General features: G+C 45.7%; 1 protein-coding gene across 1 annotated transcript in view; it reads right to left on the bottom strand.

The window, feature by feature from the left end:
• LOC119401537 (IDLSRF-like peptide) overlaps positions 1 to 19,541 on the bottom strand; it is a 153,222-nt gene that overhangs the window by 18,766 nt on the left and 114,915 nt on the right. Inside the window, exon 2 of the mRNA XM_037668428.2 lies at positions 4,106 to 4,246. Coding sequence (XP_037524356.1) covers positions 4,106 to 4,246 — 141 coding nt within the window. The remainder of the gene's footprint in view (positions 1 to 4,105; positions 4,247 to 19,541) is intronic.

The raw sequence follows: 19,541 nt of genomic DNA on the forward strand, positions 1-19,541 counted from the left end.
AAAAAATATCAAGAAAGCCCAAAAAGTGAACGATATGTAATGATGTTCTCTTGGGACCTAATGTGCGGTGGAAATAACGCGACGCGAGCCGCGAAAGTGAGTCGGTGCGAAGCACGTAAGAAACGCTAACCCTAACCACTAACGAGAACAGACACGAAAAGAGCGTCTGCGCAGCGCGATCACGTTCCACGACGCGCCCCGAAGAAGACTCCTGCAGAGGCAGTACACCTGCGTCTCATCGATTCACCATAAGTGGAGCGTCTGGAGGCGCCTTCGGTCATCCTCGCTTACTCGGCAAAAAAAGCTTCTGCCGAGACAAAGCAACGGCCAAGTCGAGCCAAGCCAGACCCTTGTGCCCGGTGCTTATAATAATGTCCCAGAAGCCTCCCTCCACTTCGTTCTTTTGTTCTTCGCGCTTCCACCGTTAGACCGAAAAGGAAAAAAGCACTATCCGTGTCGTGCTAGTCGCGCCGCTAGGCCAAGCGGAAGTCAAGCCAAGCCGAACGGTGTTATGCGGCAGTGGGCGATAGGATCTGCATTTACCGGGAAGAAATGTGTGGGATAAGCTACCGACCACTAGAGCGTGCTTAGGTATTAGTGTACGCATTAGGGCACATGTTATAGATAGTCTTGTGAGAGGCAGGTGGCGCGCGAGGCTATTTTTGGTGCGGGCGTAGATAGGGAAATAGACCACGTAGGCAAAGAGTAGGGCGTTGTGAAGCAAGCCTAGGCAAGTAAAACTTTCCGTGAAGCCATTCCTTTCGCTTGTTCTCTGTTTTTTTTTTCGCGCGTTATCGGCACATCACGTGTCTTCTGAAACGCAGAGTATTCACCGATAATGTTTGGTCGCGTGCATTACTGTAGCATTGCCGGCACTGCCTGTGCACGCTCGCGCTAACGTGGCAGTCACGCGGTTTCGTTTTTCGGATTCGGGTATTAATTTACATAAGCTGCCTTGGATGCATGATAGAATACACAGGATAAGGTACGAGTGTCGGAGACTGGATTGGGACTGGGAGAAATACAGGGCGACTTAGACGAAGACAGGAGACACAGATAGGCTCGTTTACTTAGATTTAGGTGCACGTTAAAGAACACTAGATGGTCAAAGTTTCCAGAACCTTCCACAGCGGCGTCTCTCATAATCATATCGTAGTTTTGGGGCGTAAAACCCCAACAATTAGTATTATTATTATCCTGTGTCTTAGTCTAAGTCGCCTTCTATGCCTCCGAATATGAACCAACTCGCCCAATTCAAGGCATTATTGATTGAGACCCCTCTATCAGGAATACATACAAGTTAACGTAGTTACGGCAGTTACAGGAGTCCCCCGTAATCATCTCAGGGGGGCACCATGCCTGGCCCATATCTTTACTCAGTCGGACCAGTCCCGTCATTATTCAAGGGCAATGTCATTGCCATGCAGATTTGCGGCAACAATGATGGTCGAGGATTCCGTATGCTCAATTCCAAAAACTGTTTACTTCCCATCCTTTACCCCCGGAAAGCATGTCCATTTTCTCATTCACTGCGAAGATAGTTCTTCTTTAGGACCCGACCAATTGAGTGTGTGTGTAAGGGAGGAGAGGGGAGGGGGGAGGGCTGTGGTTAAACTTGGCTACCCCTAATTGAGTACCCTGCGCACGCCTATCGGGGCAATGTGCATGTTCGGGCTGGTTGGCAATCCAGGATTTCTTCTTTTAGCGCTAGAAACTTCTGAAACAAATGTCGAATAGAATGTCACACATACAAGCGCTGACTTCCAAGTGAATTCTTATTGCATAAATATGTGCCCTAACAATAAAAATTCAGCTGGAAGTTAGCGCTTGTATGTGTGGCATACAAGCGCTAACTCTTTCCGTTCCTTGTTTCAGAAGTGCACCGATGCGCTGCATAGATGCACAGAGACGAATGACACAAGAAGACAAAACGGACTAAGACCTTGCCTTGTCCACAAAACACAAAACGGACCTTGTCCGTTTTAGGTTCTTGTGTCATTCGTCTCTGTGCATCTATGCAGCGCATAGTTACCCTCCAGTGTGCCATACCAGCTAGCCCCAGTAGAAGCCCTATTGAACGTTGTTTCACAGGTTTCTTGTGCTGATGACGGCAGAAACCATTCTGGAATGTCGTCCTCAGAGGTGATCGTGGGTGAAGGCGACGGAGGCATTGCTCAAATTCTCGAAGACAACAGACTTGCACCGGCGGTTCTAGACTAATGGCGATATTGTCACTGCGAGGAGTGTGACTTTGTGCGTGTGTGCTCTCCCTCTTTCACTCTACTTCTAACATTGAAACTCCCATATCTATTTCTCCAGTATCGGGTAGCATACTAGTTATTATAGACTTACTAACATTGCTGCATTTCCACTCTCTTCTGTTCCTTCCTTTCTCCCTTGCGCTAAGGAAGAAACTACGGGTACAGGCAAGAAAAACAAATGGTTAAACTTGCTCATACCATCGCGACAACGCCAGTTTCGGGTCGTGTCATCGCTGCTGATAACAGGATTATCAGCCGTCTGGAGAAAGCGGGACTTTCTACGTCATCGGCGACCTGCTCAGCGGTGCGCGACACCGGATTTTCGAAGTAAGGCAGCGGCGCGTCGAGCGAGTTAGCCGCGAACGAGAGTGCGTATAACCCGTTTTTCTCGCTAACTCTGTCGCGGGGCAAGCAGCGGTAGAGTGCGCGTCGGAGAGAGACGCGACCGACTCATTTGGTTAAGCGTATCAGCCACCCACACCGGAACTCTTACTGTTCCGGACTCTCGAGTGGGGATCAACAGTATGGCGAGTTTGTAGAAGTGTTAGTCGGGGGTAATTTGAAAGCTTCGAGCTTTGTTTTTTAGACCCTGTGTTGTATTCCTCGACTTTTTTTCTTTGGTGGTCGCATTTGGCGTTGTCGCCTTGAAAAGATATAGAAAAAAAAATGGTGCCGCATTCATTAGACTGTGATAAGAAGGCAGGGAATAATCACAAGGACAGGAACTCAGAGGGTTGTTAAGTAGCAGCACGTGCATTCTACGCAGGAAGTCAATACCTTCGCTGCAAGGCATACAAGGAGGTCCAGAAACAGGCCTTCAACTGTGTTAAGAAGCATGAGCTGTAATGTGTATACGCGCTTTTTCTCCTGTAAGTTGCAAGGAAAGAAGGACAATTAGAAAAAGGAAAGGCAGGGATGTTAATTAGTCTAGAAGGACTGGTACGCTACCCTGCACTGGGGGATAGGGGAACATTAAAGATAGAGAGATAGAAGGATAGCACACAGACAGAAAGCGACACACATCTCACAGTCATGATAACGCCGTTAGTCTGTAACCGCCGGTGAAAGTCTGATGTCTTCAAGAAATTGAGCACTGCCTTCGTCGCCTTCACCCGCGATGACCTCTCAGGACGACATTCCAGAATGGTTTCTGCGGTCATCGGTCTGGGATCTATGCGAGCAAGATCGACTGCGAGGGATTTTCTCTGCGCATTGTAGCGGGGACAGTCGCAGAAGATGTGCTGTAGTAAAGGTGCGGACTTTCTAGTTATTCTTCGCAAAGTCTACTAATTTCCTTCATTTCTCTGCATCGTTATCCTACAGAGGCGCTGTTGGGACCATGGTAGCTCTGTCCCTTCGTCTGCTCAGCTTCGCCGAGCTGGGGGAGAGCGGATGCGAGGTGGAGAGGAGGGGTAAGGTAGGTGATAGTAGAGCGGGGCTTAGCGGGGCAGAAGGAGCGTCGTGGCGGGCACCTGTGCTGTGACGTCGTTGTTCTCCTATGATAGCAAATTTTCTCAGGAGGACGAGAAGGAGGGGGAGGAGGAAGAGAATCGGAATATGTACATAGCACTCGCCAGAAGTTGCGACATACCGAAAAGCCCATTCAAGCACCCTTTTAATACTTAGAATTCATATGCACGCAAGCAAGTCTCAATTAGCTGGGACGGTGTGGGGAGAGGGGGGTGAAGCGAGTAGGGAAAATTAGCCCAGAGGGGGGCGTGTTTCCACTAAGGCGCATTTCCTAATAATATGTGTGCTGCTTCTACACATAAGGTCCCAAAATTTATGTCAATATTATCGAAATTGTCATGCGGAAGAGTCTGAAATGTATAGGACTGACGAACCTGCGGTGCAGAGCCTGGGGTCTTCGTCGTAACCATCGGGACAGTCTGGTGCCCCGTCGCACAGGTATTGGATGGAGATGCACACGGTGGTGGATGCTGGACACCGGAACGGCTGCGTCGGGTGGCATCTGTCAGTGTCCACTGCGCATGTGAAAGAAAGGGGAAGGACTTAAGCATCGCCATCAAAATACCGCTGATTTATTGATCGTTCATTCATTCATGCATTCCTTCATTTGATGTATGAATGAAATAAGAATGACAGCACCGGGGACAAGAGAAAAAAAAATCACAGCATATCCACGGGGTGAATGATGATGAGTGGGGCGAAGCTACGGAGGGAATCATCTGTAAACCGTGAAACTCTTCCGTGAAATGCGCCCAGTACATAATATAAAGAGTGTGAAACATCGTGTATATATTAAACATCAAACTTTTATTGTACTGTTGGTTTACGTGGTCCCTTCATTATCACTTGTGATCGGTGAAATGCAAGGAAGAAGTCCGCTCCCGAGCGAAAGAGCGCCAAGAGCGACCGCATTCCCCGCTCGCCCTGTGCGAATTAAAGGCAAGGCTAGAGGGAAGACAGGACGCGCGTTCCACGACGCGAGGTCGGTAGCATGCCCAACGAAAGCCAACGGAGCGCGATCGTGCAAGTGCTCCGGCTTCGCATCGCCTCATGGTTCCATTTAGCGTCCCAAAACCAAATATATTGCTCAAGGTGTGCCTTGCGTTTTTCGTAGAAATAATTTCCTTATCATGTACATTAAGACGAAAAGTTGAAAGCTCACTAGAGTGTATCGCCCGCAAAGTATGTCTTTTAGTGTGATTTAACTCTCGTACGGCAGGGTTCTCGCGCCGTTGCCGGTCCACCTCGCCCGTTGACGATCGGGCGAGGTGGCTACATGCAACTACTACTACTACACTTTAAGAAAAACATCTGGCGTTCTTTCGTTCTGCTTTTACAAAACATCTGGCGTCTTTCGTTGGTTTATTTCAACAATCAACGGCGTTTTGAACAAAATTTTTATTGTTTAATCACGCACAGGAGAAATCTCACCAGGCACTACCTTGGAGGTAAACAATGGCTGCTAATGGCAATGAGAGACAGAAGAAGTCGGCTTTTAGCTAACACTTACACTTCTACTTCTACTAACGTTTCCTACTGGAACATGCCAATGGCTGCTAATGGGGAATGAGAGACAGAAGAATTCGGCTTTTAGTTAACGCGCACGCTGCGAATTTTTTATTGTTCAACAACGCACAGGAGAAATCTCCCACCGGCACCACCTTGGAGGTCAAAGCGTAAGACTTGTTACTCACTACTACGACCACGACGACTACGAGGGACGAACGGGTGCCGCCTTAAGGAGCTTCGCCCCTAAAACGCGCGCACTTTGCGCAGTAACGGAATGCAATGACACAGCGTAAGTTTCCGGATGACATTGCTAAAATTGATTACGATCACGATGACGATTATCAAGCGGAAATACCACAGATATTCAAGCAGATAATCAAGCCGAAGTTTGCGATCATCGTGTGCAAAAGCAGAGGGTAATAAAGAAAACGATGATGTTTAAAAGAAGCACCAGATCAGTACTAAAATGTAGATGAATTATAAGAACGACAATAATGCCGATGGCAATGTTTGATAACAAGAAATCCTTGCGATCACTTAGCATTCGCTTAAGAAGTCTGGAAGGCGGAGGCCGTTTTCTTCTTCATCTCTAGCGATTGTGGTTTTGCACTGCCACCGTGATCTCAGGCGTTGCGAGCCTTCTGCACCTCACAGGGTGTTGTAGTGCCTCCGGGATCGGCCACCCCTGACCAAACGACGTCACCGGTGACGTAGCGTCATTGTGACGTCATGATCAGGATACATGCTGACGTCGTCACATAATCATGATTTTTGCACCACTTGTGTTGATACCGAGCAAGCCGACAGTACGTTTTCGCGTTTGATGAGGCATATAAGGCTTTCGCCTTAAGAGACTGTATATAAGAAAGTAGCTGCTAGCGTTGTTATTCCGGTTTTAGCATAAGATGTTTCGTAATGGCGGCATCGTTCAGCGAAAACAGTAAGCGGTACAACAACGTGACTACCTTTTGTCATCCTGTTTTCAGTAAAGCGAAGCAGAAAAGAAGCAAGAGCCGAAGAAAATTATGATACTGATGAAGATATTCAACAGTTAGTTTGAGTGGGTGTCTGGTGCTGAAGTTCTGTAGGTACTGCCCTTGCAGTCATTAATATTATTGGCTCTACTTTCAGATGAAGCCTAGTGTAACCAGAACTGTCAAGCCAGCACTGGACCGCTTTCATTTACTACGAAAGAACATCGCATACTTGCGAAAATGTGAAAGAACTTCAAGATTTATAAACCTTAAACGCTTACAGTGTACTATGGGGCTTTCGTAATCTTCGGACGTCAGTGAGAAACCCTTGGTTTTCGCTCTAGGCAACCGGGCACGCCGTCGTCACGAAATGACCCTCGCGTACGCTTGCGTTCTTTATGAGACGTGCGGCCTTCTTTATTATTAATCACTGGCCATTAAGTGTTTTTTCTCTACTCTCGCAGAAGTTCCGCGGGGTTAATGACGTCACGCATCAGTTGCCCGACCACCATATACGCACGGCAAAACTTCGGTTGACGAAAATGGCGCGCGCGCATGCGTAACCGCAGATTCATCGGTTGCGCAATACTTCTCTGTAAACGGGTTTACCTGTAGGTGGTTATTAGGCAAATGCGCCCGCCACACGCTGTCCCAAAGTGCCAGCAACAACGCGAACCGGGTCAAAGTCGACAACGGTGACGCAGAAAACGCTGCGCTTGTTATGTTGTTGCCGCAAGAAAAATAGTGTTCCACATCCGCCGTCATGACTGCGAGCGGCGCTGGCTGGCACTCCCGGGATTAAACAAAAAAGTTTGCAGTGGCTTAGCTCGGCTATGCCAGGATATACGTAGCGTTAGCAAAGGTTCACCTGATTATTCTTAGCTTTCCAGATTGTCTAGGATTATTAGCCTTCTTCTGTTCATTCTTCGTACTCTGAACCGCTAATTGCCAGGCAACTACTTCGGGATCCGATGAGATAAGCTTCTGGGCTCTTCTGTGCCGTTGAGCAGCATTTACGCTATCATTCTTCATGGCGTTACCCGCCTGCAAACGCCAGTCAGAGGCGCTATCAAGCGGCTCCAGCGCAGTGTCATACGGCGACTGCACAGCGAAAGCGAATAGCTGCGCGCGCGCCGGTGCCAGTGTGTCTGCCATGGCTATGACGTCACTCCTCTCGAATGCGCAGACCAGCAGCTGTGAGTCGCGCGTGGTGGTGGCGGAGTCTGCGCGCGCGCCGGCGCCAGTGGGTCTGCCGCGGCTACGATGCCACTCCTCCCGAACGCGCAGACCAGCAGCGGCGAGCCGCGCGTGGCGGTGGCGGAGAGCGCGTGAGATGCCGGCTCCGGTGAGCCAGCTGTGTGACATCACTGATCCTCGCGCATGCGCAGCACGGCTCATGAGGATCCACGCGAAATCGGCTCCGGTTAGGCAAGTGTAGTAACGCTACAAAACATAAGTATCAAAAAAGGGGCGGGAAAGCGGCCGCCACCGTAGCTCAATTGGTAGAGCATCGGACGCGTTGTTCAAAGGTTGTAGCTTCGGTTCCTACCTGCGGCAAGTTGTCTTTTCGTCCACTTTAGCCTCCTTACATTTATGCCATAATCACTCTACTACAGTTAAAAACATATAAGTAATGTCCCCATACCTTACTTGGCCTCATTGTCTTGCTATCATTAGGTTGTGCCTAACAAAAAGAAACAAGCTCTCGATCAATCCCCCCTCGTTTGTTGTTGTTATTGTGCGTTTCGTTTTCAAGCATTTCGCTATAGACATGATTATTTTTTGTGCTGCTGTATTATTCCAACATTCTTCCTACATTCTCGTGCTAAAAAAAGAAAAACAGAAAGGAGTCTTTGGCAACTATAAAATGCATAAAAGGGTCGATTTTCGATTTGACGAGGTTCCGATATAACGAATTACATTGCCGATATTACCGACTTCGTTGTATCGAGGTTCAACTGTATTTGGCTCCTTCAGCAGGACTTTCTTTGTTTGTGCTTTAGCCGGTAGCATTAAAGTCTTTTTTATGACGCAGTTGTCTTAGTCTACCCTGTGCTGTCGTCGTAGTAGTAGTTGTAGTAGTTGTAACGCAGGTCACGTGACAAGAGGGATAAGTTGTAGCAAAGAGGAACGCTACAGCGGGGCATCCTCTGCAGCGCTATCTAGTGGGTCTGTATCTCCCGCGTATCGCTCGTGGACGCCGCTTGTGCTCGGAGTCCGTGAATTGAGCCGTTGGTTCAGCTACCGGCCGACCCTTACGCCGGCGTCCAATAAACGCCTTTACAAATGGTGGAGGTTTCCGGTAAATGTTAAGTAAACAAAAAATTAAACAAAATTTTTATTATGATGGCGTTCGAAATGATGACGACGACGACGTTCGACTACATACACTCGCACGTTTACAGTCTCGCTATCCGACGCTCTGGCTGCACTCTAAGAAAAAAAAGAAGAGTATGTGTGACTCCTTTCTGGGAGTTTTGACTTGCCACGTATATGACTCTCTTCAAAGAGTCACGTTAACTCTCTTGTGGGTCACATGACTCTCCAAAGAGAGTTGACGTGCCTCTTTAAAGGGAGTCATGTACATGGCGACTCAAGACTCCCCGAAAGGAGTCAAAAGACTCTTTTTTGTTTCCTTAGAGTGTGCAATACTTTTTTTTACCAGTTTTCTGGGCGTTCATTTTTTGTCAACAAGGCCATCAGTCTTCGTGATCTTCATTTAAACCCGTGTATTCTAGGGATAACTGCAGTACGCTCGGGCTTGGCTTAGTTCACGAGTTGCGGCATGGACAGCGTGAATTATTAAATGCCAGACCACTGGACTCAAGGCGACACCCTGGTTAGCTCGTTATGGGTGACTGCGACGCAAACAGAGCGTGCGAGTCTACGGTGCTTGCCGCACACAACGCATCGATTGGTTTCCATGGAAGAGGCAACACGTAGAAAGCACTTGTTTTCAAAGCATTCTGAAATGCACCGGACAAAAAAAAAAGCAATTCTGTAGTCGGTGGCTTTTTTTTTCTTCCTCGTGCAACCGTCGTGCCGTCTTTCATCACCTAATATCAAAACAACACAGGCAAGGGGGCTGCGTAATAACGTATTTGGGCCGGTGGACTCATTTTCATTAACATACACGATATGTGTTTTGTTGTTTTTGTTGTTTTTTTTTTTTTAAAGTCCGCCCTTAGGCATAATCAGAGTGTCGGAACGGAACGAAAACCGAAAAAAAAAAAACGAAAAAAAAAACGATATTTTTGACCGGAACGAAAACGTAACTGAAACGTTATTTATTATTTCGTTCCGGAGTGAAACCGAAATTTTTTCAATCGTTTTTCGGTTCACGAGAAAATTTCGCAATCCGGAACAACTGAGCTCATGCAATGTGAGCATATCTCAGGGTATAGTATAAGCGCGTACCTCAAACAGGAAATCCAAAGCAAAGATATGTTGAAATTGTGCAAAAAACGAGAACAGTGGCAACCAAAGATGTTTATATTAACGCAAGTGGATTTTTGCGCGCCTGCCAAGCAGGCCAAAGTGGAGAGGGCATTGTCGGCGCTGAAGTTTGTTACAGCGAAAGCTGTTATGAGATCACAACAGCCGATTTTGGCTCCATAGTTGTCCGCAGCCGCCGGTGTACGTGACCGCTATCGCGTGGTATAAGAAAAAAATTAATGAGGAACAAATTTCTAGGATCCGCGCCCTCTGCGTGGCAGTCGGGTCTTCCACCACAGTGTCACGCTGGTGCTTATAACTCCATCGCAAAAATACTCTATACAGGCGTCATGTCGGGCAAGGAATCGCGTTAACATATGTAATATAGCGTGGCGGAAGAGTAAAATAACAACCAGTCATCACACAATGCTAATAGCGCAAAGAGTGCGTGGTTTAATGCTTGCCACCAGTGTTGCGGAGTTACCATTCCGGAATTGGAATGACTCCGGAATCTTCAACATATTCGCGACCACGCAATGGAATGGGGACAACGCTCGGAAGAATGGAATGGGAATGGAATTACGTCTTTTTCCGAAAATAGAGGACGTTTTTGTCTACGTGCTGTTTTTCGAGCTTCAAACGTTAGTAAGTCAGAGCTTCGCAAGTTAATACTAAAGCAGTATTTTTAAAATGGCTTAGCTGATTACAAGCACGGTACATGTATAAGCAACGCGCCTACTGCAAATGGAGGCATAACTTAGTGTACAAACAAATGCATTATCCCAGCAGATACCGATGGGAGAAACAAATTACCCCTGCGCGTTGGTTTCCATTGATACCCCCACCCGAAAGTGGCGAATACTCTATGCACAGCCTGATCTTTATCTCACGAGCAGTTTAGTACCTGACACACGTAAATAACCTTTGCTACAAGGAAGACATTGCATACCTGCGCACAGGCGAACACAGAAAGTCTTCCTCACCCCATCCATGCTTGCGAGGCGTGCTTGACAAGCGTGAATGATGACGGGCAGTGCGGCCCAGTGTTCCGTATTCGATGCAAAGGCGCTTTTGTCAGCATAAAAATACGCTATGTCGTCATTTTAGCATTAACAGATTTAAGCTTAAGCAATATTCAAACACCACCATTCGTTCAAACATGTTGACCACGCAAATACTATCGGTAGCGGGAGAACTGCCCCTATGAGAATTAGTAGGGCGGTTGTACTGCACGAGATATGTCACCAAGCTACTATACCTCGACCTTGGCAACGTGTTTTGCGTACTTTTGCAGTTCTTAATGCATTTGATGACATCAGCTTTATGGGGCGTTCATTCTTAACTCGATAAAACTATCAAGATGCCTTTCCTACGTTGAGGAATTACAGGAATGGAGTCGGACTGCCAGGCCATTCCCTGAGTGCCAATGGGCTGAGTTTTTTTCATTCCGAGGAAGTGAAAGGAATGGAACTGCGGAATGGAATTGGAATCGAATGGAGGCGCCCATTCCGCAACACTCCTTTCCACCCACTGCAAAGTGCTCAGCCATAATTCTTCATTATCAGCCACAGCACAAAGTGCAGACAATGCCTTACAGATGTGTAGAGGGTACCGCGATTCTCCGAAGAATGAAGAAAAATAGCATAGTGGGAACTTCGCTACTTCAGAAAAGTTGCGACGATTTATGACGTAGCGGGTACGTTGCATGTTTACTTGTATTAGTTGCCCCAAGAGATAACAACGGGTTCTACAAAGTCCGCTCTTCTAGCTTTTGCTGTGACTTGCTGCGTGTTTCACGCAGGCCTGGCGATCTTTTTATCAGGACAGCGGTCTCGCACATCAGAGAGTACACTCAATGACGTGCTGCTTCTGAGATCGCGCTCACTCCCTTGACACAAAGAATTAAGCCAACTAAAAAAAATTCGTATTTGTCTTGTGAGAAAATAAATACTATGATTTTGAAATGAATACTGGTTTGTGCTAGTTGGTAGGAATACGTGGTACAGTTACTTCCGCTCCTCTGAAGAACGTGTTTTACCCTTGTCCCACTTTCTTGAGAGGAGGGCAAGTAACTACATCACAAATCCAATGTTTTCTTTTAATGATTGCTTTACCTTTTTCATACTTTTTTTTATACAAAGAAAAAAACCGTTACGAACCGTTACGAACCGTTACGGAACGTTTTTTTTTTTTTCGTTCCGGGGCAGAAACGAAACGGAACTTTTTGCAGTGAAACGAAACTAAAACCGAAACGAAAAACAGTTCGTTCCGACACCCTGGGCGTAATAATTATTGATTCAGAAATACACATACTTGACCGCTGGATTAGTGGACCTCACCACCGCTCGTTACTGGACTTCATACACGAAGCAAATTTGTTTTGTTGTTTTTATCAACGGCGACACAATGCAATGTTTCGTTACTATTACATGTTTGGCTAGTTTGGCTCTAATATAAAATTGTAGCTGTGAACAAACAAAAAACAATGAGTCGTCATCTCCTAAAAGAGTGTTCATTTAGGACGCAGTGATTAGGTAAATAAATAAATAAATAAATAAATAAATAAATAAATAAGAATACACAATACACAGATACAATTACCTTTTGTCATAGAGATAGCAATATCGGTGAGATATAATTTGAAGAGACACGCGCGGAATAGATTAATGAGAGGGAAATGCACTTTCCCTCTACTTCTCCTCCTTTGTGATTTGGCGAGAGTGTACGAAGTTTACACAAGCACGCACTAAGGTATGCCGTTGTTTTCCTGAGCAGTTGTTTCCCTCCATGTGTCTAGAATCCGCCCTCCAAAATTCTTGCGTCCATGCAGCCCCCTGCAGTTTTTACCAGCAAGTGCAACGACTACGGTCGTCAGGCTATTCCAGACACTCTTCTGGTGGCTACCGCGGAGTCGTTGCTTCAGAAGGTGAAAGGCCAGGGCAGGAGGAAAGCCACACACAAAAACGACACGAGCCCTGAGGTGATCCCCTACATCCACAAAGTAGCGCATAACCTCAAGAAAGTGGCGAATAGGCACAATGTGCCCATCGTCTTTTCAGCGCCGCGCAAGCTGTCGAAGCTGTGTGCGCGCATCTCCGGTGAGGTAAAAAAGACGAATTGTGGAAGCAAGCACAATAGGTACTACGTGGGATTGTGCGGTAGGGGTGGTATATGAATTGCCTCTGAGCTGTGGCAAATCTTACATCGGCCAAACGGGCAGGTGTGTCAATCAACGGGCCCGTGAGCATGAGTTGACGCTCACAAATGATAAGGGCGCGCACCTTCCTGCGCACTGTGCAGTGTGTGGCTGTGCGCCTTTGTTTGCTCGTTTGAAGGTACTGGCACGAAGCAGAGAAACGGTTGCTCGCGAACTGTTGGAGGCGTTCTACATGAAAATGAAGGGCGCAGATTGCGTCAGCCAGACGTTTGCGGGAGCGGGAATTTCAATTGCTTTGCCGCAATATGCAGTAGATTTTCTTATGACTAGCTTTGCGATGTGTGCGCAGGCGCGCTTGTGACGTACGCTCTGTATATTTTCCCCCAATTCTTTCGTGAAAAAATCAGTTGGTAGTGAGCGCCCGTCCCGTCTTCGTGTCTCTTGTGTCCCGTCTTTTTTGCGCTCTGCTTTTATTTTCAGACAATGCACCAACTCGCCCAGGAACGCATTCTAATAAAATGAAGACCACTTGTCGAAACTTTGGCTCTGGCGACAACCCGCGTTTAGGGAATTTTCATCTCTGGTTAGGCATGGCATTTCTGTTGACAGACGCTTATTTAACGCATGTGGCAGAACAGCTGTGATATTACCGTGACAGCACGACGGCGGCGTTGATAGGTTTATCGCTACCGTGCAATCGCTATCGCGGTAAACGAATAAATATTTCTTAGCCGCACTCTTCACGAGTCGACCACTCAGAGCGAGGCCAGACGAACATAGGGCAACTAGCCTCTATCTGACAGCAAAAAGAAACATTGGTACAGTCGTAAATTAGGCGTTCGTGGTGGGAAAGCCCAGCCACGTTCGTGCAACAGAAAACAGATCCTTGCTCGGCTCCTTGTCGTGATTAGAAATCTATTATTCAGAAGCGGGTTGTTTCTCTTGCCGTTAAATCTTTCCCTTTCGTGTCTCGCTCGGAAGTAAGTACCCTAAGGAGAGCCGGGAAGTTGTCGATTCTTCGAAGGAAGCACGGCTTGTTTCCTCCACTCGACGCCCTAATCTCGATGTGGGTAGCTAGGTATGGTAGCTATATATGGGCTTGTTCCTGTGATATATATTATTTCGTTGTAGTGCAGGTCGAGCGACGGGCTTCCAGAGAGGCACGTTCTACAAACCACAACGCTGTTCTCGATCGAATGCGCACAAGGGGTCAAAGTAGCGATGAAACAGAGACAAAGCTACGAAGTTACAATGCAGTTACACAGGGCGAAGAACGTGATTTAGTGACAACGCAGTGTCAGGGAAGGGACAGATAAATCAGTAACATAGTTGAAGTGACAGAGTGCCCCACAATGCTGTGCGCTATAGAATACGCACAAGGAGTCAAAGTAGTTACAAAATAGCGACCAAGTTACGAAGTGCCCCTGCTGGGAGAAGTGACATAGCGGGACGAAAGTGATATGGTTACAACTTTTCGTCAGAGTACAAGTGACAAAGTGACAATGTAGTGACAAAGTAGGAGTGACAAAGTGTCCCACAACGCTGTGCACTATCGAATGTGCACAAAGAATCAAAGTAGTGACAAACTAGGAACAAAGTTACTAAATGACAATGTAGTGACAACTAAGAATGAGAGTGGTGTGAAGACGTAGCGGCAGAGTATAAGTTACAAAGTGACAGTCTAGTGAGAGAGAAGAAATGGCAATGTAGTGACAATGTAGAATGAAAGTGATGTAGTGGCAACGTAGTGATAGAGTAGAAACAACAAAGTGTCAATGTAGCGACGAAGAAATGACAATGTTGTAACAGTGTGCCAATGTAGTAACAACATAAATATAGAATAGAAGTGCCAAAGTGACAATCTTGTGACAACGTAGATAATGGTAAGGATCTTGAATCAATCAATCAATCAATCAATCAATCAATCAATCAATCAATCAATCAATCAATCAATCAATTAGAAGATATGAAAATATAAAAGAGGATTTCTGCTAAAATGTTGTGCATTCATGACAATGCGATAATGATAGGGACCTTACATGATGAAGACCGATAGACTACAGACGTGCAAACAGCCCATCTGTCTGTATTATTTCTCTGTTTCGCGTTTCATTAAGCTGTCCGAAGCCTAATGTACACCAAACTTGGACAACGCTTTGAGGAAGGAAAAGTTATGCCCTCCCTCGTGTATTTGAGAGCACGCGTGTTTACATGAGTCTCTGATGGCTCATCATATCGAGCTAATTAACACGCTTCAACGTTGTCTGCCTTTTCTTATCGAAAGCAAGAATACCGACCATCCAACTTTAATGTACCCGAACCTAAAACAACAATGTAGTTTGTCCCAACACACGAGCTAATACCGGTACAAATGGAGCCTTTCGATTCTGACATTGTTGCGCTCATGACTCGTTAGCTAACTTCGAGTTTGAGACTATCTTCATTGCCGTAACCCCTAACCATTACCAGAAACTTGCAATCTCACTCCGCTTGTCTGTGCTTGTTAGCCGCCTATAACCGTAATTGGAAAATAGTGCTTATATGATGATAACGGAAAGAATTTCTTCGCAGGCTCACTGCAGACATTTTCAATCCTCTTACACCACCCTGTGTATCTCACAAAATAAATTTCCTCGTAAGAAAAAAAAAGTCGCATAGAGCAAAGCGAAGATACTGTGCATATGCTACCCAATGACTGTTTATATCTGCCTTCAAGTTTCTTTTTTTTTGTGTATATAAGGGGCTATCTAATTATGCCGTAAAACAAATAAAGAAAAAAAGCTAAGTGTAAGCACTTTACAAAATTACTTCCCTTACGTACTTCTGAAGTTCTCTATTCGCTTTGATCCGCGTAGCAGCTAGCAGATATCTGTTGTGGTAATTACAAAGGGCAGGGCTTTGCTGTCGAGAAGAAAGAAAATAATATTCATCCGTATTTCGAATACGGCCGTCTACGTTTAATGGTGGTCCGGAAACATTTCATTTTCACCTATATTTTGTTGGATTGATTCCATCGGTGAGTGGTCTTTTTATTCACCTTCCAATTTTAGCAAACTCATGCCTCTTCACCTAGTCGCCGTCTTGCAACGGTTTCTCGAAGAAGCTCATTAGAATTTTGAGTGCGGATTAAGATTGCCCCTGTCTACCTCTTCGCTTTACGAGAAGTACATTGGCTTGATTTCCGGCTCTTTATTTGGCTTCTTGCCTAGCCTGATATAAACGTTGTATGTAGGGATGCGACTTCAGAAGTCATTAGGCTACATCCAAATGAACTCATCATTCTAATTAAGAACAACGCGCCCGTACGCGAGGCAACGAAGAACTTCGAGTAATAGCGTCGTTCGGCGCTGCGTTGACGTTTCGAGGAACAAACTTATCCTCGCTAATGTCATGTTTTTTAGAGCATACAACGTTTTGCACTAGCTGTTCTAATCCCAAATATTGGCGAGCGCGTTCGTTTACGTTGTCTCAGGTTTGTTATCGCGTTTTTTTTTCGGCGTAGCTGGGTATTCGATGCTATTATTAGGATTAGTATGCAGACGGAGTTGTAGCCTGATGTATAGGCTGGGAGAAGTGTGAGCGTGTAGTGTCTGAAGACTATGCCGCGTAATCCGGGAAGTTTATAGGTGTTACTCAGTTTGTAGGTGTTATCGGAAGCGTGCACTTAACAATCTCCATACCTTTACGAACGAGAGTCTTCTTTCTAAACGCTTTCACAATAGGCCACTCTAAATGCGCCAGTTTTGAAAGTTATGCACCATCATGACATCTCCGTTAGGGGAGGACGTTTACATTTTCTTTTTCTATTCGTCGAGATCTATCTTTCACGTATAAAGCTCTGATTTTATATGCCGCTGGCGATATTTTGAAATTTATATATAGCCCTTTATGACGTCAAAGACACTTCGATAGAGCGCTCAACCAGCTCTGTGGCTATGCGAACAAGAACGCATTGAACTTCAAAGAAGTCACTTTAAATAGGCTGCTCCAAGCGTCCCTATCTTGCAAGGGCTCCACCATCACGACGCTTCTTTATGCCAAATGCGTGATTTTACATCTATCTATCTATCTATCTATCTATCTATCTATCTATCTATCTATCTATCTATCTATCTATCTATCTATCTATCTATCTATCTATCTATCTATCTATCTATCTATCTATCTATCTATCTATCTATCTATCTATCTATCTATCTATCTATCTATCTATCTATCTATCTATCCATCCATCCATCCATCATCCATCCATCATCCATCCATCCATCCATCCATCCATCCATCCATCCATCCATCCATCCATCCATCCATCCATCCATCCATCCATCCATCCATCCATCCATCCATCCATCCATCCATCCATCCATCCATCCATCCATCCATCCATCCATCCATCCATCTATCTATCTATCTATCTATCTATCTATCTATCTATCTATCTATCTATCTATCTATCTATCTATCTATCTATCTATCTATCTATCTATCTATCTATCTATCTATCTATCTATCTATCTATCTATCTATCTATCTATCTATCTATCTATCTATCTATCTATCTATCTATCTATCTATCTATCTATCTATCTCTTTCTTTCTTTCTTTCTTTCTTTCTTTCTTTCTTTCTTTCTTTCTTTCTTTCTTTCTTTCTTTCTTTCTTTCTTTCTTTCTTTCTTTCTTTCTTTCTTTCTTTCTTTCTTTCTTTCTTTGTGGAGTTCGGGATCAAATAAATGAAAATGTTATACAGAGAACTGTGAGAGGGTCGTTGCGTTGAACTGTGAGAGGGTCGTCAGACGAGTGCAAGGACCAAGCGTGGTTGCGTCAGAATACTTCGAATAATTCATGAGCTCCCTCGCCACAAAACCATTCCAGGGCAACCACCACTGAAGCGCTTTTGTGTTTTCTTTACAATCCCGTAATTTAGTTACCGAAAAGTGACGGCCAGAATATGTGGAAAGCACTGACCCTTTCCTGAGCTTGGGGACGAACAACAAGCAACAGCTCCATGTCTCACGTATATCGCAACCTTTATGACAGCGTTGTCTATCGCGTTCGGTTTTAGATGCGAAGCAGCTTTTGCGCTGGGCTTTGTCCGTAGTTCCATTGGCGACCGTCCACTTTTTAAAACCTACCCTAGCCATCTGTAACATATTGAGCGCGCGCTCGCGCCAAGGAGAAGTCGTCTTCGTCTTGTTCTTCGACCGCCTTGATGATGATACGTGCAGAGCAATTTAGGGGCCCGGGCTGCCGTATGCTGTACTAGCTTGGCGTAACGCAGACAAAACCATGTGTGCTGGCACGCGCTAGGGCGTTGGGGCCTGCGTAAGGGTCTGGGCATAGTCCCTCAATACTTTTTGTCTGGGTAAGACGCTGTGGCCTTTCCCCCTTACACTCTTTCAGCAATCATGTGATGGCCTCGGGGAACGAGATTCTGCAGACGCGCGATGAACCAACGCGTTGTATACCTAGTCAGAACGCGCTGGCATGTGCTAGCGCGTTCGGGCGTGTGTAAGGGGCTGGGTAAGACGCTCTCCCCCTTACGATCTCTCAGCCATCACGTGACTGCGTCGGGGAAGGAGATTCTGCAGACGCGCGATGAACCCGCGTGGCGTGCTCCAACAAGAGTTCGGGACGAGTAACAGCAACAGCAACTATAGTGAATTCATGGTGTGCTCCACATGCAAGGACGCGTTAACATCGGGCAAGGTGCCCGCGATGAACGGAACTTTAAGTCGACCCATATGCTGCTTCGCATCATCACATGGTTCCCTTTAGTGGGAGGTGGTGTCATTTTTTTTTTTCATCAGGGCAGCGTAGGGTTGTCATAGCTCCCTCTCGGGGCATCTCTTCGAAGGCAAACCATTCGTTTTCCCCGGGGGAATTGCACCACGGGGCCTTAAATATTTACCCGTCTGTGCTAACACTGACGCTTAGCTAAGAGAACAGTTCATAATTAAATAAGTGAAAACCGCATCGTGGCTGGGACACCGCTTTCACAGGATACTACAGAACAAGTCCACTTAAGCTTGTTTGGGAAACTTATGTATTCGAACTCATTTCCTTTGCTGAGTTGCGAGCTTTGCCCTGTCCACACTCCTAATCATGCTTGTCATAACTTCCATTTAGTGAAACACATGCGTAGTAAATGTTGTGCTGGCCGAGTGTAATGGATACCACTGAGCTTTGACTATCTATCTATCTATCTATCTATCTATCTATCTATCTATCTATCTATCTATCTATCTATCTATCTATCTATCTATCTATCTATCTATCTATCTATCTATCTATCTATCTATCTATCTATCTATCTATCTATCTATCTATCTATCTATCTATCTATCTATCTATCTATCTATCTATCTATCTATCTATCTATCTATCTATCTATCTATCTATCTATCTATCTATCTATCTATCTATCTATCTATCTATCGACAGCGTGCCTCATTACCACATAGTCATTTTCTCACGTAAAACACCGGAAGTTATTATTATTATCATTATCTGTCTGTCCTTCATGAACGTTCCTAGTGAAAGCGGCTCACCTAACCTCGCCTAATCAGAGTACACGCTGCCCTTAAAGGAGACATCACTCATTTCCTATAAATAGGACACCTCGATTTGTAACCAACCCTTTCCTCCCACAAACGCCTCGCTTTCCTTCTCCCTTTCTTCTTTTTCACTCTCTCTCACGTCATCCGGGATCCCGAGGCGCCAACAAGCGAACGCCTC

Source organism: Rhipicephalus sanguineus, chromosome 8, assembly GCF_013339695.2.
Source record: "Rhipicephalus sanguineus isolate Rsan-2018 chromosome 8, BIME_Rsan_1.4, whole genome shotgun sequence".
Lineage (NCBI taxonomy): Eukaryota > Metazoa > Arthropoda > Arachnida > Ixodida > Ixodidae > Rhipicephalus > Rhipicephalus sanguineus.